Consider the following 24,911-nt stretch of genomic DNA (forward strand, 5'->3'; position numbering starts at 1 on the left):
TTATACGACGTAGGTTATTATCATTCGGATATGTAATTAGAACAGCTTGGGGACTTGATCAAAAATTAAATTATGAATTGAAAAACTAACTGTTTGGTTGCTGAATATGTTTTATAATCGTACAAGTTTATGGCAACTCTATTTATTAAGAAACGCATTAAATTCATATTTAAATTATTTTTAATTAAACTAATTTTACAACCATAAATATAAACACTTTTAAATATCTAGTTATTCAGCCTTAAAATGTACTTTATATTTTTTAAGTATATACATTAATCGAATAATTTACATGATGTTAACTGAATCTTACTTTAATATGATTATTGATAATAATAGATAAATCACACAAACACATAGCAGCCAAAGAAATGCAAAAATAAATGTCGTTTTTTACATCCCAAATAAATTCCTAAAATACCTGCATTGTTATAAATAAAATCAATCATTTATCTAAAAAGCGACAATCCTTTTATACACACATCACACTCATATTTTATAAAGTGCATTCATAATTTTTAAAATCAACTTTTACACATAAATAATACTGAATGCACTCAAATTTGAATATCGAACTAACTAAATATAAATAATTATTCTAAGATACCTGTCAATACAGTAGAAAGTCTTTAAGTTTTGAAACAAACTTCAGAGGGCGCTTAAGGCGTAAATGTCAATATTTATTCAACCATCTGGGTCTAGAACCTATGGTTATTGCCTAATCATCGGCTTTTCTGAAGTGTCCGCCATTATTATAATAATTAAATATAACATCCGTCAATAAAGAAACTATATGAAAATGTCGGACATGTACCAGCCGCCATTTTGATATCGTTTCTTTATTGCACTAATGTACTGTTTGAAGTCAATAATTTGCTTGGAAATCCAACTTCAGACCTTGCAGTTTTCTGCCTGTGATAGATGACTATACCAGTAGTACAGTCAGCTGCATAAGTAACTATACACTTTTGTACCTTCTCAGACTACCTACATAAACAACTCAGAATGTTCGAATAGGAAGCATGTGAGTTTGACAAGGTACAAATGTGTACAGCTACTTATACAGCCGACTGTAAGAGTACATGCAATATTATACACATTTAATTATATGTTTGGATTAGTATTAAATAACGGTAAAATTGAGTATCGTATGGCAAGATGCTTTCCATTTGTGTTTGATTGTAAAAATATTAGTCTAATGATAAAATTCGCTAGTTAAAGTAATAGAATATTGCTTATAAGTCAATTTGATAAAATATTCTTTCACATTACACAATCAGTCATGTTTGACTTTTGAACACTGGGTAAGTGTATACATTGTGGAATTTCGTAATGAAAACATACTTTGAGGACCACATTATTTTATATGATGCACAAAGAGAAATAATAATCGCGATTTCCACGTTTCTCTTTAGCCGATATAGTTTATATCATGTTGCATGAGCTGTTATATAGAAACCCCTGGTGTATTATATGACCGCGATGATACTACTTAAGAATTCCAGGGCTCTACTTATGAATCCAAAGATCCCAATACATTCTAGATCGCTGTATAGATTTCTTCTTCACATTTTCTTCGTATATCAGTGCTGACACCTTACTACACAATCCCCGGAGCGAGCCTGGGCAGCAGCGTGGCGGCAGCCGAAAGAGCGGCGGCGACGATGCTCGCCAGCGCCGCGCCGCCGCCGCGCGAGCCCGCTTCTCGCCCTAGTAATGCTGTGGCCATGGCGAAGGAGGATATTACTGATACCCAGCACTCTTAGTTAAGAAGCCCTGGTGTCTATAAGACCCGGACGTTTCTAGTTAAAAACCCCTGGTGTCTATATGAGCCCGGCGCTGTTATATAGAAACCCCTGGTGTCTAAGGACCCAAGCGCTGCTATTTAAGAAACTCTTGGTGTATTATACGATCGCGCCGCTGCTACTTAAGAATCCCCGGGTTTATTTTCTATTCTATGGCATTTTTCTCATAAATTGCGTCTTTTCTTCATATATCACTTCTGTATCACCTCTCCTATACAATTCCCGGAGCAAGCCTGGGCAGCAGCGTGGCGGCAGCCGAAAGAGCGGCGGCGACAATGCTCGCGAGCGCCGCGCCGCCGCCGCGCGAGCCCGCTTCCCGTCCTAGTAATGCTGTGGCCATGGCGAAGGAGGATATTACTCCGAACGCGGTGCATCTGTGGAGGGAAACGGTGAGAGTTAGTGCGTGTTTATATTGAAGTTGCGGACGCTAGAACCCACGTGAGGTTAGTAGGTACAGGGCTTGGAAAGAAACCTGACATCTTTCAGTAGCAATGCCGATGCCGGTAGTAACATAACACACGGATGAGTAATGTTTACTACTAATATTTTATAAACGTGAAATTTGGAAAAAAGGGTAAGTTGACACCCTGAATGAACACAAAGTTACTTTTTACCTCGGAACTGTGTAGTATGGATCACTATGATAGTCTCTTGACATAAACGGCGGCGAAAGTTCTATCATCTAACCTATAAAATCCAACCTAGGTTACATTTTCGGAATCGTATTCTAACTGACGTACAGTTTACCTACTGGGATCGCAGCCTTAGGCCTGTCATTACAACCTCTGCTATATACCAACCCTTAGGCCTCTATTTAGAAAGCCCTGGTGTATTATACGACCAAGGCGTTGCTTCATAAGAACCCAAGAATCCCGTGGCTCTACTTAAGAATCCCAGGATCCCAATACATTCTATATCGATGTTTTTTCTGGTGCATCTGTCTCTTACTGTCAAAGCAAGGCAGCCATATTTAAAGATCAACATTATCTTAAAGTCCCTTTCTTTATCTCAGTAACACTCACCGTATCCCGGGCGGATAAGCAGTCACCGCTGCCACGTAGACTCTGAAGCTGATGACGGTGATGAAGAAGCGGTAGAGAGCCTCCGCGAGCGCCAGCCCCTCGGCCGAGTGCAGCCACATGCCCCCGGGAGCGCCCGCCGCCGGAGGGACGCTGGGCTATAGTGGGCCTGTACCTTACTGTACTATACCTCACTATACTATACATATATTACAGCCAGGCTCCAGTAACTAAATTGGTCTATAGTGTGCCGAGCGTTCCCGGTTTGCTAGTTTAGCGCTCTCTATACTATACGAAACTGTCGATTCATATTCAGTAAAAAGCGCCTATTATATTAACGGGCGTACTTTTACCTACTAGCATCGCAGCCTTAGGCTCTATAATAAGGCCTCTTGACTCTTGACACACTATTTTTCACCGTCAAAATCCGGTTGTAGGCACGTATCAGTACCCCGATCAATTTGTATGACATCTTGATCAGCGCCCCTGTCGGTAACACTAGAAACTAATAAAACGCCTACAAATTCCACATTTCTATAGAATTCGTATCGACTTAAGTCGAATACCTGGTGATCGGGGTACTGGATTCATGTATCTCTATTATCTATGGTACTATACGGTTTATATAACGTTCCTAAAACAATAAGCCTAATCTCTCACCGTATCCCTGGCGGATAAGCAGTCACCGCAGCCACGTAGACCCTGAAGCTGATGATGGTGATGAAGAAGCGGTACAGAGCCTCCATGATGACCAGCCCCTCGGCCGAGTGCAGCCACATGCCCCCGGGAGCCCCGCCGCCGGGAGGGACGCTGGGCTATAGTGGGCCTGTACCTTACTATACTATACGCTATTGCAAATTCATATTACAGCCAAGCTCCAGTTATTAAACTGGTCTATAGTGTGCCGAGCGTTCCCAGTTATTCTAGTTTTGCGCTCTCTATATACGGAATACATATAAGTTACGCGTGCCTAGTCACAGGCTAGTTTACCTACTAGAAACGAGGCCTAATATAAGACACTCTCTGGTTTTCACACTATTGTTCGCCTGATTGGCGGTTCTAATCGTAATCAAAGGTTTATTCCGTTACCTAGTAATGAGAGTACAGTTTACTTACTGGGATCGCACCATTAGGCCTAAAATAAGGCCTCCTGACTCTTGTGACACTATTTCTCGCCGTCAAAGTCCGGGATCTATCAGGATTGATGTATCTCTGTGGTACCGTAAAATTAAGAAAGCGCTCTGTGGACAATAGGCCTACATAACTCACCGTATCCCGGGCGGATAAGCAGTCACTGCCGCCACGTAGACCCTGAAGCTGATGATGGTGATGAAGAAGCGGTACAGAGCCTCCATGATGACCAGCCCCTCGGCCGAGTGCAGCCACATGCCCCCGGGAGCCCCGCCGCCGGGAGGGACGCTGGGCTATAGTGGGCCTGTACCTTACTATACTATACGCTATTGCAAATTCATATTACAGCCAAGCTCCAGTTATTAAACTGGTCTATAGTGTGCCGAGCGTTCCCAGTTATTCTAGTTTTGCGCTCTCTATATACGGAATACATATAAGTTACGCGTGCCTAGTCACAGGCTAGTTTACCTACTAGAAACGAGGCCTAATATAAGACACTCTCTGGTTTTCACACTATTGTTCGCCTGATTGGCGGTTCTAATCGTAATCAAAGGTTTATTCCGTTACCTAGTAATGAGAGTACAGTTTACTTACTGGGATCGCACCATTAGGCCTAAAATAAGGCCTCCTGACTCTTGTGACACTATTTCTCGCCGTCAAAGTCCGGGATCTATCAGGATTGATGTATCTCTGTGGTACCGTAAAATTAAGAAAGCGCTCTGTGGACAATAGGCCTACATAACTCACCGTATCCCGGGCGGATAAGCAGTCACTGCCGCCACGTAGACCCTGAAGCTGATGATGGTGATGAAGAAGCGGTACAGAGCCTCCATGATGACCAGCCCCTCGGCCGAGTGCAGCCACATGCCGCCCGAGAGGAGGACCATGCAGCCGCTTAGCCATACTGTGGAGGGAAAATAATACAAATTAATATAAAATACAAATGGATGATGAGGAGGAGTAGGGAGGTTGAGCGTGAGGTGTTTTTGGGAGCATGTAATTTTTACGCTGTATACATACATCCATACACCTCTACACAGAAATACGGACTGTGGTCGTAAATAGCCCATTGTAGGACGCGTGAGTCAATTTTCCCTGGCACACAAGATTAATTCGATAATTAAGCGAAACATTTTATGTAGCCCTCGAAATTATGTCGTGTGACATAAATAACGTGTGTGTGGTGAGATGATGTCGAAGGAGCGAAAATCTAGGGCCTGAGCCTCCAAAAAGACTGGGGGATATTGCCATAACTTCCACGCCGAGTGAGGTGGAAATTATGTAGGTATAACAAACCCAAAAGTAAAATATGCTCCGATGACGGAACCCAGGTCTTCTATAATACAGGGTGGAGTAAACAATCACATAAATAAATTGAATAAACGCCATCTAGTTACTACTGTTAAAGCTCATCAAGAACCCGCTAAGACCAAAACTCACCAGTAGGAATTTTCGGCAACAACAGCTGCAGCACAGCGGCGGCCAGCGTGGCGTGCGGGGTGGCGTCCCCCCGCGCGCCCCCCGCCCCCCGCGCCCGCAGCGGGGGGACACGCCCCGGACCACTGTTCCATTTAGCAACATAACTCAGAGCTAGGTGCCTTTACCAAAGCAAACTACCTAAATGTTTTAATTTAATCCATTGTCATTGTCAGATTATCTAGTAAAATCCAGCGATTTAATACACACACGCACTATTCTCATCACACAAAAGGTAGCATTTATGTAATTTCTTTAGAAACTAGCGCCATCTATGTTGAATCTAATCACTAACTAACGCCATCTACACTTTGTAAAACATAGCATGCGCCCAATAACCTTTCATTGAAAGATCCTTATGCAAGGTAATTTAAATTGGTTTTCTCTTAAAAACCAACAAATGACCTATAGAATGTGTAGATTTGACAACTGTCATAGGGCTCAATCTATATATTTACAAAGCATAGTTACTATATATAGTTACTAAACTCACCAGTAGGTATCTTCGGCAACAACAGCTGCAGCACAGCGGCGGCCAGCGTGGCGTGCGGGGTGGCGTCCCCCCGCGCGCCCCCCGCCCCCCGCGCCGCGCCCCCGCGCCCGCAGCGGGGGGACACGCCCCGGATGACCGTGCCGGTGAGTGTGCAGTCTATGAGGCCGCTGGTCGGGGTTATGTCTGTGTCGATTAGGCTGTGGGAAGAAAGATAGTAATTTTTATAAAACTTGTTAATTTTTTGTGTATGTGTGTGTGTGTGTGTGATATTTTGCCATAGTCCTGGCTTGGACAGTGAATTCTTGATGCATTGCTACTCGTAAGTCATACTATTGGTTTGATCATGGACTTATACCTACTAAGAATTCTTATTTATAATAAATTATGACTTTGGAAAAGAACAGTTGAGGTCTACGGCAAGCTTTTTTTAGATGAAACTTCACTGTTAATGTGACTAATTCATCTTATACGTACGTGTTAACTGTATATAACACGTACGTATAAGATGAATTAGTCACATTAACAGTGTTGTTTTTCGGACCCGACAAACTTTAAGGATGGATTTTTTTCTCGATGAAATTACTTGTAGAATTCCCCCTTAAAGTTTATCGGGTCCGAAAAACAACAAAGTGTATACATATAATCAGAATAAACTTATTCCATCCATGAGATTATTTTTAAACACCTTAAATACTTAATGCTTAAAGCATTTTCTACCGGTCAATCATCTATGTATGTGTGTGTATAAAAATGAACTCAGACTCACCTCGAATTAACAAACTCCGAATCCACAAACACCGAATAAACCGTCTTGATATTCGAAAACACCACATCTTGAAACGAACAGTTACTGAACGTCACATGCGACAAAAACATGTCTCGAAACGTGCAATTTATGAACGTGGAATTCGAATACTCTATATTCTCTATGGTCTTATTATACAGCTGATTTAAGAAGGTCTCGTTGTCTATGTGTCTGGTTGATAGCAGGAACTCTTCGTTTTCTATGTCTTGTATCGTGGTTGGCACGTAAGCTGATAGGTAGAACTGTAGAGATAGGGTTAGCGCTAACAGTCCTCCTAGAGTGAAGGTCGTTCTTCTGTGTGCCGGCGAGAATATCGACATGTAGGATTTGTAGAGCTGTGGACAAAAGGGGTTGGTTAAATATGAGTGTAATTTCTGCTGAGATGGAATTGAAAATTGGTTATAACATAATAGTTTTGTTTGTAAAGGCATATAAAACTATCAACAAGGTATGTTTTACGAGGTTTTACTTGCTAGATTAATTACATTAGATAGGTAGTGGGTAGTGGATGGATGAGGAAGGCCGAGACAGAGTGTTGAGAGAGGCATAGGCCTCAGTGGACGTTGGCCTCTTCGTCTATTAGACAAATAAAACTGTAGCGTATTAAGAATAGTTATGGCACAGTGGTTTGCACCATCAAAGCTTCAAGTGCAAGCTTTGATTAGTAGTTATTGTCAGTGTCACACGTTAATTATTATTAAAATAAGTGTCTATCACGACATCTGCGGCGCGGGCGGTTTTCCCAGTAGCACTAGTCAGTTGCTGGCAGTGTGTCAGTAGTGTAGTTACCAGGGCGGCGGCGCGGGGCGGGGCGGGCGGCTTGGCGGGCAGCGCGAGCTCGCGGCGGAACTCGGCGGCGGCCGCGGCGCCGCAGCGGCAGCGCTGGTTGCTCTTGTGGATGCTCTGGAATGTGGATAACATAGGTATTAGTAATTATATTTGAGCCGTTACGAATGGACCATCTAATCTCTGATTAGTCAGACCTCAGACCTGTCGTACGCACTTAAAGACATATCGGAACGCGATTATAAGTGCTGTCTACAGGCATCTGAGATAAGGGAGGTCATGATTAAAATAGAATCTTGGAATGTAAGTCTTGGTAGTGACAGCCGTGACAGGTATATATTACAATGTGTAGATCTATGTAGATGTTTCTGATAATCTGGTAAACCTTGCTGGATTCACACCACATCATATCAGAGGCAGTTAACTGACACACATTACAGATGACACATCCCTAGTCACACACATCCAGCCCTCCAGCGCAGATACTCTCAGATATCTACAGATATATTACCAGCAGACCTTACAGACGACTGCCTACACATCTCCAGCCTTCAAATACCCCCAGATATCTGCAGATATTACCTGGTACACGTTGCAGGCGGCGTGTTGCATGCCCACTGACAGCAGGTAGGCGGGCGACTCGTGCGTCCAGATCAGATATCTACAGATATATTACCAGATAAATCCAGATATCTGCAGATATGTTACCTGGTACACCTTACAGACGACTCCCGACACCTCTAGCTCTCAAATACCCTCAGATATCCCCAGATACCCCCAGATATCTGCAGATATTACCTGGTACACGTTGCAGGCGGCGTGCTGCATCCCGGCTGACAGCAGGTAGGCGGGCGACTCGTGCTTCAAGATCAGATATCTGCAGATATATTACCTACTACACCTTACAGACCCCTCCCTACACACCTCCAGCCCTCAAATACCCTCAGATATGTCCAGATATCTCCAGATATCTGCAGATATATTACGTGGTAGACCTTCCACAAGCATCCTGCCCTCAAAAACCCTCAGATATCTTCAGATACCCCCAGATATTACCTGGTAGACGTTGCAGGCGGCGTGCTGCATGCCGGCTGACAGCAGATAGGCTGGCGACTCGTGCGTCCAGATCAGGCAGACGAGAGCAGATAGTGATGGTAGAGTGCATAGGAGGAGGTATCTGGAACAGATAATGGCATTTGTTAGGTAGGTAAGTACTATTCACAATGCTTTGGGACTAATTGGGTGTCTCTTTCAGTAACGTATGTAATCATTACTAATTACGTATTGCATCTCTCTTCCCAGACCATCAACAAGTACGCTTCCTCGCCTTTAGGTTGCCTGTCAACGTTTCCACCAGATCAAAGCGCAGAGTGAGGCAAATCCAACAAATTAAATTGCTAAAAAACTTTATTGGATAATTGCATCGCACATCGCACACCGCTCGCTCTGGTGTACATTAGTCGGTGGCAACTCGCGGTGGTTTGTAATAATAACAATTTATTCTACTGTTTGTCATTAGCTAGCTTGTGCCACGCGCTAAAGTGCGCAGTAGTCGAGGGCGCGGGCTGCGGGTGCACCAGCGCTGCAGTAGCCGCGCTGGCGTACAGCCCACCGGATACATAACATACCTACTTACATACACAAATGCTAACGACACACGGTAGCGTCCGCCATCTGTAGTAGCACTAGCAGCCATGGCTACCCACCCGCTAGAAGCAGCTACACTCCCACACTCACTAGAGAGTTGCCGGATAGCAGTAGGATAGGTGGCAGTGCATAGTAACTATAGCGCAGGAGTTGATTCTTTATATCACAGTTACTTTCTTATGCCACGCGCTAAAGTGCGCAGTAGTCGCCGGCGCCGTCCAGCAGCAGCAGCTACAGTCCCACACTCAGGCAGTGCATAGTCATAGTCGTGTTGTCATTGGCATTGGCCCTATTACTAATGACATATGTCATTTTGTGGCTGCCTCTGTGGTCTAGTGGTAGAAGCTTCGCTTTATAACCCAGAGGTCCCGGGTTCGATTCCCGGGTGAGACCATCAATTTGTGTTTCTAAATTGTGGTTCTAATGCCCGTTTTCACCAAGACATCCTAAATTTTAGGAAACTTTTAACTCATTTTAAGGATCTCCTAAGCATAGAACGGTTTTCACCACTGACGAACTGTCACTTAAATCCGTTAGGGACTTCGTAAATTTAGTCGGTGGAATTTCGGCCTCTTAAAGTTAAGTGACAGTTTTTTTGTTTGCAAATATACTTCTAGCTACTCAAAATTAGATATATTCATGCTATTGAGGCTATAGAATTAATCACAGATCGTGTATTCGACCACGTAATTACGTGAGAGATGTCGAGAGACAGCATTTTACCAAAAAAAATATGGAGTAACAACTTGGATACTTGAACTTTTTTCGAAGGTTCATATTAACTAAAGAAAGTAACCTTTTCCTGCTTACTAGGTACTAAAATATTGAGTTCCAGCATTAATAATACTTAGTGGTGAATACTAATTGGGTGAAAATATTTATTTGATCTAAATTAAAAACATATTATTTTATTACACTCATCAACACTCTGTTCCACCAATGAATCAGTTGCTAATGATATTGCGCTCTGCCACTTCTTCTTCAAGTCCCGTCTCCTAGCGTAACAGAGCAAAGCGAAGGTGGATTTCTTCAAAATAGTCAAGTTTCAAGAAAATAATTGTCTGCGTTTTCTCTTTTCCGCCATTGCTTCCTGCACTTTATCAAATTATACTTCTTCTCTTTTGAAATGATAAAATACAATTTTCGGTTTCTTATTTACAAACAATAAATAAGACAATGTCAACAAATTTATACTTTTAAAAGCATAGACAATTGACAAACAGCCAATGTTGACATCAAAATGAATGAATGAAATTGAATCGGTAAAAAACATCACTAGTATTTAGGTGACGGATTGCTAGGGAGCTCTTAGCTTGGTGAAAATGAATTTACGTAGGGAGTGGATTTAAGAAGTCTCTTAGCTTAAGAAACTTTTAGTAATATGACTGTTTAGGATGTCTTGGTGAAAACGGGCATAAGTTTGGTTAGGACATAGAAGGCTGATCACCTGATGTCCGAAACAGTGAAACGATCCATGCTGTCGGATGGGCATGTAAAGCAGTCGGTCCTGCGCCTAGCTCTCTCCAGTCGTGTCGGTCAATCCGTCCCATTGGGCTATGAGAGTGATGGAACAGAGAGTGCTCCTGTGTACTGCGCACACACTTGGGCACTATAATCTACTCCTGCGTAGATGGCTGATCTCAATTGAGATTGGCCGCCGTGGCCGAAATTCGGCTAGGAGGACATTATTATGTCATTTTGTATGAAATATGTCATTTTGTGAACATGATTATTTTTATATCATATGTCATTTACATACAATCAATGTCAATTCCATACTTATCATGTCATTCTCATATATTTTATGTCATTTTCAAAAATCTATAACACTCACTTGTGCCATGCACTAAAGTGCGCCGTCGTGGACGGCGCGGGCTGCGGATGCACGAGTGCCGCAGCAGCCGCGCTGGCGTACAGCCCGCCTACATAACATTACATACATACATACATTACATATTACATACACACATGCTCACGACACGGCGTGCGGCTCGCCGGCGCCGGCGAGCCGCAGCAGCTACTACAGTTTCACACTCAGTACATAGTCATAGTCGTGTTGTCATTGGCATTGACACTATTTCTAATGAGCTATGTCATTTTGTATGGGATATGTCATTTTTTGAAAATAATCTTTTTATCACATATGTCATCTACATACAATGTATGTCATTCTCATACATTTTATGTCTTTTCATACATTTCATGTCATTTTACTTACTTATGCCACGCGCTGAAATGCGCAGTAGTCGACGGGGCCGGCTGCGGATGCACCAGCGCCGCAGCAGCCGCGCTGGCGTACAGCCCGCCGGCGCCGGCCAGCAGCAGCAGCGGCGGCAGCAGCAGGCCGCGCCGCGCCGCCGGGCAGGACTCCGCTACGTAGGTGTAGGCGGCGGGTAAGACGCCGCCGGAGCCGATTGCTGAGCAGAATCTGTGTGGGGAATGAGGGATGTGATTATAGTGGAACTTTTGATTAGCTGTGGAGTCGTGGTGGCGTACCAGATAAGATTTCATTGCTCGTGAGTAAAATTTTAAAATTTTATAATATAATATTATGTACATTGCTATCAATCTCCAATGCTGCTTATGTGCTTGTGTACATAACCCTTGGCCAAAGAGCGAGCGTTACAAAATTTCGTTTCACATATAGCTACGATAAAGGTTAATGCGTGAATTAATTAATGCGTGTACGAAAGTTTTCAAGGATTTCCATTTGTATAGAAAGAACGCACGGAAAATGCATCTACGTGCTTTCATATAATTCACGCAGCAAGCAGCGTGATACGGGACAACGTGAGAACAGCCGCACATTTTAGTCCTGGCCGTTTCACATCCAGCCAATACCTTCCACCATTCCCAATATAGCTAGATAACAACTCACCGCGCCATCATATTGGTAGGGTAAGCGAGGGAGCTAATGTGTCATAAGAGCGTTAAAACACTCTATACCTTTAGCCGTTTCTCATCCAGCTTCTACCTTCCTCTAATACAGTTATACAGGGTTATTGGTAAGTAGACCGGATCCTTTCAGGAGGTGATAGAGGTAGGCATTTCCAGTTGATTGAACCCTATAATGCATTATCCGAAACTTAACCATTTCTAAGATATTTAATATTTAAGCTTTTTTAAATTTTTTGCCAAAATTTTATGTTTTAAACCGAAAATAAAAAAAAACTAGCCATATTTCAATAACTATTTTGGTTGTTTTGCAGAAGTAACGCCTTAATAAACTAATTAAAATAATCAAATCTGCATTATTTGACTTAAATTAGACACAAAACCTCAAAATAGTAAAACATTTTTAAAAAATATTCAGGACGTAATAACAAAAAAGTTAAATTAAAAAAGAATGTCATATGACAATTTTTTGTGCACTTTAGCTAAAAAACAATGTTAACTTATAAGCTTTCAAATAAGATATTTCAATATCAAATCGATTTAGGTATCACCAAGATATGGCCAAAACCACCAGAGAAAGCGGAGAAAACTCAATAGGGGATTCCATACTAAAGTTAACAGGACTGAAAACAATCACACTTTTTACCTTTAAATTAGGCTAAACTTGTTCGTTTTTCTATTGAATTTTGTCCGCCTGTGCTGATTGTTTTGGTCATATCTTGGTGATACCTTAATTGATTTGATATTGAAATATCTTATTTGAAAGCTTATAAGTTGACCATGTTTTTAAGCTAAAGTGCACAAAAAATTGTCATATGATATTCTTTTTTAATTTAACTTATTTGTTTTTACGTTCGCAATATTTTTTAAAAATGTTTAACTATTTGGAGGTATTGGGTCTAATTTAAGTCAAATAATGCAAATTTGATTATTTTGATTAGTTAATTAAGGTGTTACTTCTGCAAAACAACCAAAAAAAATATTGAAATATGGCAATTTTTTTTTTATTTTCGGTTTTAAACATAAAATTTTGGCAAAAAAAAATAATAAAATTAAATATTAAATATCTGAGAAATGGTTAAGTTTCGGATAATGCATTATAGGGTTCAATCGTCTGGAAATGCCTTCCTCTATCACCTCCTGAAAGGATCAGGTCTACTTACCAATAACCCTGTATACACAACTCACCGTGCCATCATATTGGTGGGGTAAGTGGGGGTGAAGGCGGCCACGGCGGCGAAGGTGGCGTGCACGGCCAGCGCGGACAGCAGCGCGCGCCGCCGCCCCGCCAGCGCCGCCACGCCGCCCCACGCCCCGCTTATTGTGAGCTTAGACTGTACCTAGGCTAGAGCTAGACCTAGATTTGCGACCAGTTTACTTGCCATATAGCGAGAAAACCATCGATAACAAAAACCTTCGAATATTGATCTTATGTAGAGCAGCAGTATGTTAGAGCGCTCTTTAGCTCCCCCAATGAAGTCGTTGCCATATACTTGTTGCTAGCTTAAGCTACCATCTCGTTCGACACCTCGCCATCATATTAGAGCGGAAGCGAAGGAGCTAATGGCATACATGGAGCGCTAAAACCATTCGCAACTGAATATTACCAATTGACAATCTTTAAGCAGCGACGCTTATCTGTCAAATTTGACGTAATTTGTATGGATCTGACAGATATTTGACAGATAAGCGAGGGAGCTAATTATGTGTCTTAAGAGCGCTAAAACATTCTAATCTTAGTTTAGTTACCCGTTTCTCATCAATTTGCCTCGCCATCATATTGGTGGGGTAAGAGAGGGAACTAACGAGTACCTATATAGAGCGCTAAAACTCACCTGGCCATCATATTGGTGGGGTAAGTGGGGGTGAAGGCGGCCACGGCGGCGAAGGTGGCGTGCACGGCCAGCGCGGACAGCAGCGCGCGCCGCCGCCCCGCCAGCGCCGCCACGCCGCCCCACGCCCACGCGCCGCCGCACACGCCTAGCATGCTTGTGTAGAGCAGCAGTATGTTAGAGCGCTCTTTAGCTCCCCCAATGAAGTCGTTGCCATATGCTTGTTGGTAGGTTAAGCTACTCAGACTGTATGCTATACCTAGATGACTATACTTACTTAGCATACTATGTTCTTAGGGAGCCAGCGTTTTGAAACATAGCTAGACGAGTTACTAGAAAGATAATGGCGGCATTAGAAACGGCTGCAGAATGTTAAAGCGCTCTTAATGGCTAGGCTATGGGGTTACCACTACCGAACATTATCATATTACAATCTTTAAGCAGCGACGCTTATCTTTCAAATTTGGCATAATTTGTATAGATCTGACAGGTGTCAAATTTGACGTTATTTGTATGGATTTGACAGGTGTTTGACAGATAAGCGATGCTGCTTATAGATTCTTGATAATGTGTCATAAAGAGCGCTAAACCTGTTGCGTTAGGTAGAGAACCTTTTGCCGTTTCCCATAAACTTTCCTTTCTTTACAGTTAAGTACATACACAACTCACCTGGCCATCATATTGGTGGGGTAAGTGGGCGTGAAGGCGGCCACGGCGGCGAAGGTGGCGTGCACGGCCAGCGCGGACAGCAGCGCGCGCCGCCGCCCCGCCAGCGCCGCCACGCCGCCCCACGCCCCGCTTATTGTGAGCTTAGACTGTAGGCTAGACCTAGACCTAAATTTGCGACCGGTTTACTTGCCATATAGCGAGAAAACCATCGATAACAAAAACCTTCGAATATTGATCCGTTTACAGTTTCCAACAGTAGATTTTTCTTTAGCAGCGCAGCGTCTTTTTATAATCATGGCTAGATGTAGAAGGACAATGGCTAGATGCGAAACGACTACGGGCCATCATATTAGAGCGTAAGCGAGGCCCAACTAACATCGTAGCGTTAAAAAAACTCTCATATAACTTGTATAATGGTTCCATTCGAAAATTAAAGTGTTAAGACATAGCTGTATAAGAGTGTAGGAGAGTGCTCTAACTCACTTATAACCACGAAAGAGGCCCACGATTTTGAGAGTAAAGGCTTTAGAAAGTCTGTAAAACGGTGTCATTGAAGTGTTTAAGTTATAGAAAGCCTGTAGTACGGTGTCATTGAAGTGCTAAAGTTACTATAGAAGAGGGTTTAATCCCTCTCAGCTAGAACTTTTACCGGTATAGTTGTAGTTTTAGAATGGTTATTTGACTCCCTAACTCTTATTTGTTTGGTAAAAAAGGGTTAAGTGAGTATGTTACCGTTTTTCGAATACACTTTTACCATACAAGTTGTATGTCTTTGAAAATAATAGTGTCAACAGCAATCATACGCGACAGTATTAGAGTGACAGTATTGATCATTACTAAATAACAGTAAATATAATATATTAACTTGACTTAACATGTTTTGTGAATTGAAAATAATATGCCCTTGTAATTTTACTGTAATGTATACCATATTTCCCACCTCAATTTTAATGCGCTCCGAATTTATTAAGGATTTCAAATGAAACATAAGTAAATATAAAATAGACGACTCAATTTTGTATTTTTTTGTATCCTTGCTGTATGTCCATTAGTTTCATAAATCGATTGGCATGACTGGAATGACAAAATTCACATAAATAAGTAAGTATTTTAAAGCAAATTATTGTTTATCCCAGCAATTTATAGGTTAGGTCGTCTATGCAAATGGCGAACTTACATTTAAGACATATAGACTCACCTAAGTCATCTATTACACTTTTTGAAATAGAACACCCTTAGCCAAGGGTATTATGCAGTCTTAGTCGATCCGCACAGTCTTGCTTAACACCGTTACTTTTACAGTCTACTTGCCTAACGCAATAAGCGTAAGTTAAGTTAACCTTAAAGATTAAAACTGCATTGTTGAGTTTTCCAACACTGTAAGAATCTTGTCTTACTGCACTCTTGACAAAATCTTTTTATAACCAATTCCTGCAGCCTAAATTCAATATGACACCTAAAGATTTATATGGGTATTAAAGGAAACCACTTAACAACCATAAGTGTTAACAGGTGTCAGTGAGCACTCTTATATAGCTTTAGGTTCTAGAAACAGTTTAAACCTATAACATTATAATTGCTTTGACTAATACCATTTTAACACTTAAACCTGCTGTTAACACTAATTTCATTTGTTAAATCATCTTTATCGCTTTATGTTAGAACTGAGATAATTATAACACAGTTATACAGGTTAAAGTTATAAAAATAGCTGTAACTGAGGGTAAAATGTTTGTTGGGGGGAGCTTAAGTGTCATAAGAGCGCTTTAACCTTCCATCCGTAGCCTGCTTTTGGATTGTTGATTGTTAATGTATCATAAGAGCGCTAAAACACTCTACTCAGTCGATTGTCCCGCGATTATGTGACATATAGTTCTATTGGCGGGACAATCTACGGTTGATGAACCGTTCAGAATCTGTCAATTCAGTATCTGAGACTGTAGCTAGTAAACAACTCACCTGGCCATCATATTGGTGGGGTAAGTGGGGGTGAAGGCGGCCACGGCGGCGAAGGTGGCGTGCACGGCCAGCGGCCATGCTTATGTAGAGCAGCAGTATGTTGGAGCGCTCTTTAGCTCCCCCAATGAAGTCGTTGCCATATACTTGTTGCTAGCTTAAGCTACCATCTCGTTCGACACCTTGCCATCATATTAGAGCGGAAGCGAAGGAGCTAATGACATACCTACATAGAGCGCTAAAACCATTCGCAACCGAATATTACCAATGGACATTCTTTAAGCAGCGATGCTTATCTGACAAATTTGACGTAATTTGTATGGATTTGACAGGTTTTTGACAGAAAAGCCAGGCTGCTTATCGATTTTTGATTGTTAATGTGTCATAAGAGCGCTAAAAACATTCTATCCTTAGTTTAGTTACCCATTTCTCATCAACTCGCCTCGCCATCATATTGGTGGGGTAAGAGAGGGAACTAACGAGTATATGGAGCGCTAAAACTCACCGTGCCATCATATTGGTGGGGTAAGTGGGGGTGAAGGCGGCCACGGCGGCGAAGGTGGCGTGCACGGCCAGCGCGGACAGCAGCGCGCGCCGCCGCCCCGCCAGCGCCGCCACGCCGCCCCACGCCCACGCGCCGCCGCACACGCCTAGCATGCTTATTGTCACTGAAAATTAAAAAAGCATAATATAAATAACGTGTTTTGAGCCGTGACTTAAGTAAATATAAAGGCTCATAAACACGATAAGATGTCACTCTCTCGATCTCTCCCATTGAACACCTGCGAGTGGGAAGGATAATATGTTTTCACGACGTGACGTGTCATATCCTGTTTTTTTGTGAGTATGAGCCCTAAGTGTGTTAATCGAATTAAATGCCTTTTTCGTTCTTTTTAAATCTTTGCAGGAACTCTTTAGTAGGCTTAATAGGATGCCAGTGCTGAACACGCTATTGCTTTGTGCAGTTTATATGCGTTCGCTTATTTTTTTTTTATATATTTATTTCCCACTTATAACTATCATTACAGGCTTAACCTAATGCGATAGAAAAGCATACTTAACCAATTAACTTACATACCTACTTAGACTTTGACATATTATCTCTGCTTACATAACATACCGTGTACAATGCTGTTCTTGTGAATTCACTGAGAGAACAGGAAAACAGGTCAATGTGTTCCGCTATATGTTGAGCGTGTGCAGAGCGCGCGTGAGGGGCGCCCGGCCCAGCAGGTGGGTGCGCGCGGCCGGCTCCGCCAGCAGCCGCGGCCGCCGCCGTCGCTCCACGTACCTGTCCGGTACATTCATACCTATCCTGCTTAACACTTCAGAATTACTCAATTTGCCATTCATAATTTTAAAAATGTAACAAAGTAACGTTACTTCCCTTCTAACTCTCAATTCGTTATACCCCACCATACCCAGTATGAATTGAGTCGGATACATTAATGGGTAGAATGGATATACCCCATATTGCCTCAAGTATAAAAATCTAATGAATTTATTTTGAATGCGCTCCAGCATGAGATGATATTTCATTTCATGTGGAGCCCAGATGACTGCATTAAATTCTAAATTACTCCTCACCAGAGCGTTATACAAGGCTACTATCGCGTTAATATTTATAAATCCTTGGACTTGGCGAAGCACAAAACCTAGGTTCCTAAAAGCTTTTTTACAAATATTTGTGATGTGATCACGAAACGTAAGCTCTGCTGTAAGGTGTACTCCTAGGTCCCTTACCTCCGTAACTCTCTTCATCGGTACATTCTGCACGGCGTACCCATGATGGAGCGGCGGGCGAGCTCGGCTGAACGTAATGATCAGGCACTTGGCCGTGTTGAATGGAAGAATATTGTCTGATGATGATGATGATACTCACTGAGCCACGTCTTCTCATGCAGTATGCACAGCTCCTGCTCCGCTTGGGGCAGGATCAGCGGGATGGCTGATGATGATGATGATGATGATGATGATACTCACTGAGCCACGTCTTCTCGTGCGGCAGTATGCACAGCTCCTGCTCCGCTTGGGGCAGGATCAGCGGGATGGCTGATGATGATGATGATGATGATACTCACTGAGCCACGTCTTCTCGTGCGGCAGTATGCACAGCTCCTGCTCCGCTTGGGGCAGGATCAGCGGGATGGCTGATGATGATGATGATGATACTCACTGAGCCACGTCTTCTCGTGCGGCAGTATGCACAGCTCCTGCTCCGCTTGGGGCAGGATCAGCGGGATGGCTGATGATGATGATGATGATACTCACTGAGCCACGTCTTCTCGTGCGGCAGTATGCACAGCTCCTGCTCCGCTTGGGGCAGGATCAGCGGGATGGCTGATGATGATGATGATGATGATACTCACTGAGCCACGTCTTCTCGTGCGGCAGTATGCACAGCTCCTGCTCCGCTTGGGGCAGGATCAGCGGGATGGCTGATGATGATGATGATGATGATGATACTCACTGAGCCACGTCTTCTCGTGCGGCAGTATGCACAGCTCCTGCTCCGCTTGGGGCAGGATCAGCGGGATGGCTGCCAGCTCCAGAGCGCAACTCATGACCCCGAGCCCTCCGGCCAGGAACACTCGGAGCTGGTAGAGGCCGAAGCCTGCCTGGAAGGGGGGAAGGGAATCTTGGTTCGAGAGCTGGCTTTTTGTCAAGGTTTGCTTGCTTATAAGTATTATTGGAAATAGAATCTTGAGGCATGGTAACATTTTTGCATTTTGTAATTAAGAAAAGTCATAAAACTCTGCTCTCTTTCCTGAGCCTGTCTGTGTAAACAGACCATGGAGTTTAAGTTCTGGGGATATTCTCACATAATTATTATAAGAAGTGTTGTTGACAAAGACAAGAGGTAGACTAGGGTTTGCCACCATTGTTAAAGGATTGGCCAGTCAGACTGATGATTTATTATATTACCTCAACATTTCTAGCAAAGCCAAAGACATAAGTGCTTATTATACCAATATATTTGATAATATAATGAATGCTAGGCCTAGCTTATTAACTAAGCTAATAGTTTCTTAATTAATGTGTTAGTGGCTTTAGTTAGGGTGTGAAATGTGTATAGTGTCGATAACTTGTTTTCTATAGGAGAACGTTTTTCTCTCTCGTTAAGTTTCTTCTTCCTTACCTGTCTCATAGCATCCTCATGGAACAGGTCCAGTGCGTTGGCATCATCATAGTCAATGAGCTCCCCGCTGTCGTTGGTGTCCATGTTCAGCTCAGCTACCGGGTTGGCAGCGTTGATGGGGTTGCCTGGCTCTCCGGCACCGTCGATGGCTGAGGGATTATGGAGTCAATTGTTGTTATAAGAGTGTGAAACCTGTACATGTAGATTTAGCACATCTATAGCCAATTTTTTAAAGAAATTAATACTGAGTTTATCTTGGCTTATTTTCGATATTGAAAGAGCTAGATGGGTCAATGTTAGAAGAACCGATAGGATATGTAATAAATTACGCTAATCAATAGCAAGAGACAGAGTAAAGTAATTTCAGTCCTTGTTTCTTAAAAATGTTTGACCCCACTATGGACCAGCGTGATGGGAAAGGTCCAAGCTTAGGAAGGCAGTTATGAATATGCACACCGTTTCTATTGAAGAGCCAGGTGCAGGTACCAATACCCCCAAAAAGAATAGTCTATTCTATTCTGAGGGGGGGTGAAGCTTAGAGATTAGTATCAAAATAAAAATTCACTAATACATTAGGACTGGTAGAACTATGCCTAAAAGTGAGTGCAGCAATGCACCTGTGCCTAAGGATAACTCCATACATATACTAGTTTTCCTGTACCTCCTGTAGGTTGGCTGGTAGAAAATACTCTCTGTTATCTCGTTATAATGTTTCTGAATTTCGCACCAAGCTCAAGTGGCTCCCTATTCGCCTCCGCCGGAATACCCACATCCTTTCACTATTGCATTCAATACTGTTTAACCCAGCATACCCTGCGTACCTTAAAGAGCGCTTTAACTTTCGCTACGAATCTCATACTCGGACACTTCGCTCATCACATAATCTTCGCCTCAATATCCCTCCCCATTCAACAAAATTTTACGGTGATTCCTTTACCATACAAGCCATCACCTTATGGAATGATCTCCCACTACACATACGTAAAGCGCCGTCATTGGCTTCTTTTAAAAGAATGGTAAAGGATCATTTTCTTAGTGTTTAGGTAGTTTTTTTTTTCCGTTGTCTTATTATCGGAGCTCAGACAAGAATTAATATAATCCTATAAAATCTGATAATTATATTTATGTAGGTATATGTAGTTTATTATATGATATATATGATTGTTATGGGTTATGGGTATATAAGTATAATTTCACGTAAGTATATTGTTTAGTTTGTAGGTATTTATAGTTAAGTAATTAATAAATTCTTTAGTACACTTGACCCTATCTGAACATAAATATTCTTCCACCTAAAGGTTGTCTTGAAAAAATCGCTTTTAGTGATAAGACCGCCTTTCTTGTACCTATGTGTTTATATTTAAGCTTTGTATAATCTATTCTTGTGTACAAATAAAGAATATTCTATCTATCTATCTATTCTATCTACTCTTAGCATTAAGCCCTCCTTTGTACATTTATTCCTTTTATATTTGTTTATACTCGTACAAAGTTAACATTTATGTATATATTTTAATAGGTATGTCCACATAACTCGATGTTATGTTTAATATTTAAATGAAACAAAAAATTAAGTTTAAATCATCAATATTCTTAATTAAAAACAACATAAACAACCTTCTTCTAATTGTAACTTAAACCTTAATCTTCTTCTAATCAAAAGCAATCTTATTGTAATTAAAACTTAAACTTCCTCTTTTCATCATCATCATCATCATCAGCCAATAATCATCCACTGGTGGAGATAGATCCGCTCCCAAGGAGTGCCACAATATTCGGTCCTCTGCCTTCCTCATCCAACCACTATCGGCTATCCGCCTAAGATCGTCAGTCCAGCGGGCAGGAGGGCGTCCCACGCTCCGTTTGCCTGTTCGTGGTCTCGACTCGAGAACTCGTCTACCCCAACGGTTATCGGTTCTTCGGCAGATATGACCAGCCCACTGCCTCTTCAGCTTGCATATTTTGACAGCTAAGTATGTCGGTAACCTTGGTCCTCTGACGGATAATCTCATTTCTGATACGATCCATCAGAGAAACTCCAAGCATAGCTCTCTCCATAGCACCGTCTCCGCTAATTTGTAAACTCATGTATTAAATTGCTAACGAATTATAATGTTTTAATAACTGGACCAATCATAATGTAACTACTGCAATGCTGATAAAATATGAATTAAAAAGAAATCGCAACATGCGACCTAGAGTCAATATATTTGCTGGCAAATCTACTATTCTGCGGGCGCAGTTATTATTTGAGGAGCAAAAATAATATTCTGCATACAAAGTTTTTATTTATGTAATGAACTCAAATTTTTTGGCAATCCATCTATTATTTTAGATTTTTGTATTGATATTATTTGCTGATTCATACCAGAGGACACTTTTTATTTATTTGAGGACAAAAATATATTGTTGCGGTTGATCTATTAATTTGCTGATACAAGTTGATGACAAAAATAAACTTTGCTGGCAAGAAATATAGTTCCCATTAGATAGTGAGAGCAACAATTTTATTCCTTGAATAACATTTATCTGACGATTGAAAAATCAGCCCTTAATTAAATGTAATTTGATATCAAGCTTAACCTTTGCATTTTACCCCTTTTTAAAAGCACAGAGAGGCCATGGGCACTCCCCTATCACATTTTATTAGTGAATCATAGCCACTCCCTTTACTTAAGCTAGCATAGCTTTTGTTTCAGTAATGCTGAGCTTATTTGTAAAAAGCTCTATTCATATTGGACTTTCCCAAACAGCACAAGTACAGTCAGTAAAATAAATAAATATCTACACACAGTGGTTATACTTTCATATTTCAAGATAATTTCAAAAGTACTCTTTTAAGAGAAATAATGTCATCAATCATCATTCAACTTTTTACTGGAGGAGGATTCTTGTCTCTTTTGTTTACTAAACAAATTTAGCAAAAGCTGCACAAGAAACATTTGCAAAGCTTCCACAAAAAGAAAATAAAATTCTTTATAACTTACATGTATGGCATGTAACTTATAAGTTTTTTTTTTATAAAAACACAGAAATATAGTGGCACCACTTGACCATTGAATGCCTGGGAAATCAGACATAGTTAATTTCAATTCTATTGTGTCTCACATTCCAATAGTTAATCCCTATAAGATTAACAATCATATTAGAGACTTATAAAGTTATATATGACTAAGATTTATAGGTAAGTAAAATAGGTACTACCTTCAGTATAAGCCATGGTGCGGGCTATGGAGCCGAAGCTGCCGAGTTTAGACGAGTTGTCCGAGTCAGACCGCGGCCGGACGAGGCACGCCTGCTCCTCTGACATGCTGGGAGTCGACATTGAGTCTTGCATCTGAAGTTCTACTCAAAATCGAGACCTGAGGCTCTTTGGGACCCATCTGTAAAAAACATGGAGGTCTATTTAGTGTGGTGTTAGTGAGAAATTGGTTAAAAAGTATGCTTGGTATTAGTTGATAAAGTAAGTGGGTTGGCTTTTAAGAATACTTTCCTTAATAGGAGTTGCGTAAGTTGCAGAGGGGCAGGGAGAGGGATAGTACTCCCCTTCTGAGCCATCAAAAGTTGCCGGCGGTGCTTAGTTTTTTTTATATGATTTTTTAAAAAATTAACCTCAAAATGTATGGAATTTTGGTCTAGACGTCAAACACTAAGGAAAGATGTAAGTTGTCACTTTAATAATATTAAATATCTTAGTTTATGACTTTAATAATATTAAATATCTTAGTTTATGACTTAAATAATATTAAATAACTTAGTTTATAAACATAATATAATGACTTTTTTACATAAGTTTCTCAGAACAATAATTTGTCTATGCTAAAATGATGATGAAATAAAACGCAAAACCGCCATATTGGGTTTTTAAAAACAAACTGTCAAAGTTCATTCCGTTTCTTTCGTGGTTACGTGAATGTTCTCCCTGCTGTTTTTTGTGATTTCCACGTCAGGGGGTGCAGGGGCACGCCCCTGCTCGGGGGGGTCGGGGGGCGGAAGCCCCCCGCAATGAAAATAGAAATCAATATAGAAATCCTTTCCACCTAGTCCTTCTAGACACCGCCCTAGAGTGTATATAGAAAGCCGGAAGCGCGAAGGAGCGCGACGGCTGCGTGTGGTGAGGAGCAGGCAGACGAACGTAGCCGGAGCTGCTGAGGCTGGTCGCCGCAGGCGACCAAAAAGCCGAAGCGGCGAAGGCGAGTGAGGCGCCTGCGACGAGGTACACGCAACAAGCCGTCGCGGTCCGAGCGCTGGAGCCGTGGAAAAGTCATATTTTATGTTCATTAACTAAGGATATACGATACTGAATATTATTAAAGGAAGTAGTTACTATCTTTTCTTAGTTATAATCTGTTTACCAAAATTTCATACATTTTGAGGTTAAATTTTAAAAAAATCATATAAAAAAAACTAAGTACCGCCGGCAATTTTTGATGGCATATGGGGGGCGTACTACCTCCCCCCCCCCCCCTCCCCCCCTCCCCTACCCCCTATTAAGGAAAGTGTATTCAAAAGATTTACCGTAGTTAGTTTATATACAAACAATATTATCTTAAATTATTTATAAAAGCTTATAGCGGCAAGAAACCAGCAAATAAATAGTGTTATCAACTCCCAAATGAGAATGTACGGGGCGTCATCTTAATAATAGATAGCAAATTGTTGGTAACTCAAAAGAACTTACTTTGGAAAATGTAAATATAAATGGTAAATAAACTAAAAGGCTTCGTCGGAGCTTCTCAAGCCGTATTTATTTGTTTATAATTTCAATAAAATCAACAAAAACTGACAAATCACAAAAGCGTAATATTTTTGCCGTGAAATGAAATGAACGAATGAAATAAACATAACAATAATTTGATTTGAATGAATGCATTTAGGGATGTTACAATTACAATACATAATATAATCGAAACATTGTAGTATCTATAAAAGTACAATCGATAATAGACTCAAAATATTATAATTTAAACGATTTTAAAGTTTAAAGGCATCAGAGCATAATGGAAATAAGAAAATCAAATCTGAGTTCCACGATGCCACTTTACTATTTTAAAGTGTGTTGTTTTTTAAATCATCATCAGCCCGTAGGCATCCACTGCTGGTCTACCCCAAGCGCCCTCAGTTCCTCGTCCAGCCACTACCAGCCACCTACTTGTCTAAGTTGTTTTTTTTTAATTTTATAGTTATTTGTAATGAGTTTATTTTAATAAGCAATTATAAGCAAATAAAACACTTAACGTAAAGAACTTATCGCCTGA

At 41.3% G+C, this 24,911-nt stretch overlaps 1 protein-coding gene across 1 annotated transcript; it reads right to left on the minus strand.

Moving 5' to 3' along the window:
• Nucleotides 1–2,000: 2,000 nt before the first annotated feature.
• On the minus strand, nucleotides 2,001–24,490 carry LOC105394845 (synaptic vesicle glycoprotein 2C). Its single transcript, XM_048633443.1, has 12 exons — nucleotides 24,335–24,490; nucleotides 22,858–23,036; nucleotides 19,654–19,802; nucleotides 18,985–19,132; nucleotides 17,020–17,182; nucleotides 11,381–11,590; nucleotides 8,572–8,692; nucleotides 7,519–7,632; nucleotides 6,691–7,064; nucleotides 5,925–6,121; nucleotides 4,703–4,859; nucleotides 2,001–2,179 (listed from the first exon to the last, which is right to left on the minus strand). Exons 2-12 carry the CDS (start codon nucleotides 22,988–22,990, stop codon nucleotides 2,017–2,019), a joined length of 1,929 nt encoding a protein of 642 aa, XP_048489400.1. The 5' UTR covers nucleotides 22,991–23,036; nucleotides 24,335–24,490; the 3' UTR covers nucleotides 2,001–2,016.
• Between the last annotated feature and the right edge of the window lie 421 nt (nucleotides 24,491–24,911).

The sequence above is a fragment of the Plutella xylostella genome, chromosome 2 (assembly GCF_932276165.1).
Source record: "Plutella xylostella chromosome 2, ilPluXylo3.1, whole genome shotgun sequence".
Taxonomy (NCBI): domain Eukaryota; kingdom Metazoa; phylum Arthropoda; class Insecta; order Lepidoptera; family Plutellidae; genus Plutella; species Plutella xylostella.

Coding starts and splice junctions, on each gene's coding strand:
- LOC105394845 (XM_048633443.1), bottom strand. CDS start 22,990: ATGCAAGACTCAATGTCGACTCCCAGCATGTCAGAGGAGCAGGCGTGC. Junction 19,803..22,857: donor CACCATGGCTTATACTGAAG/GTAGTACCTATT, acceptor ATAATCCCTCAG/CCATCGACGGTGCCGGAGAG. Junction 17,183..18,984: donor GCACGAGAAGACGTGGCTCA/GTGAGTATCATC, acceptor TTTAATTTTCAG/TGACAATAAGCATGCTAGGC.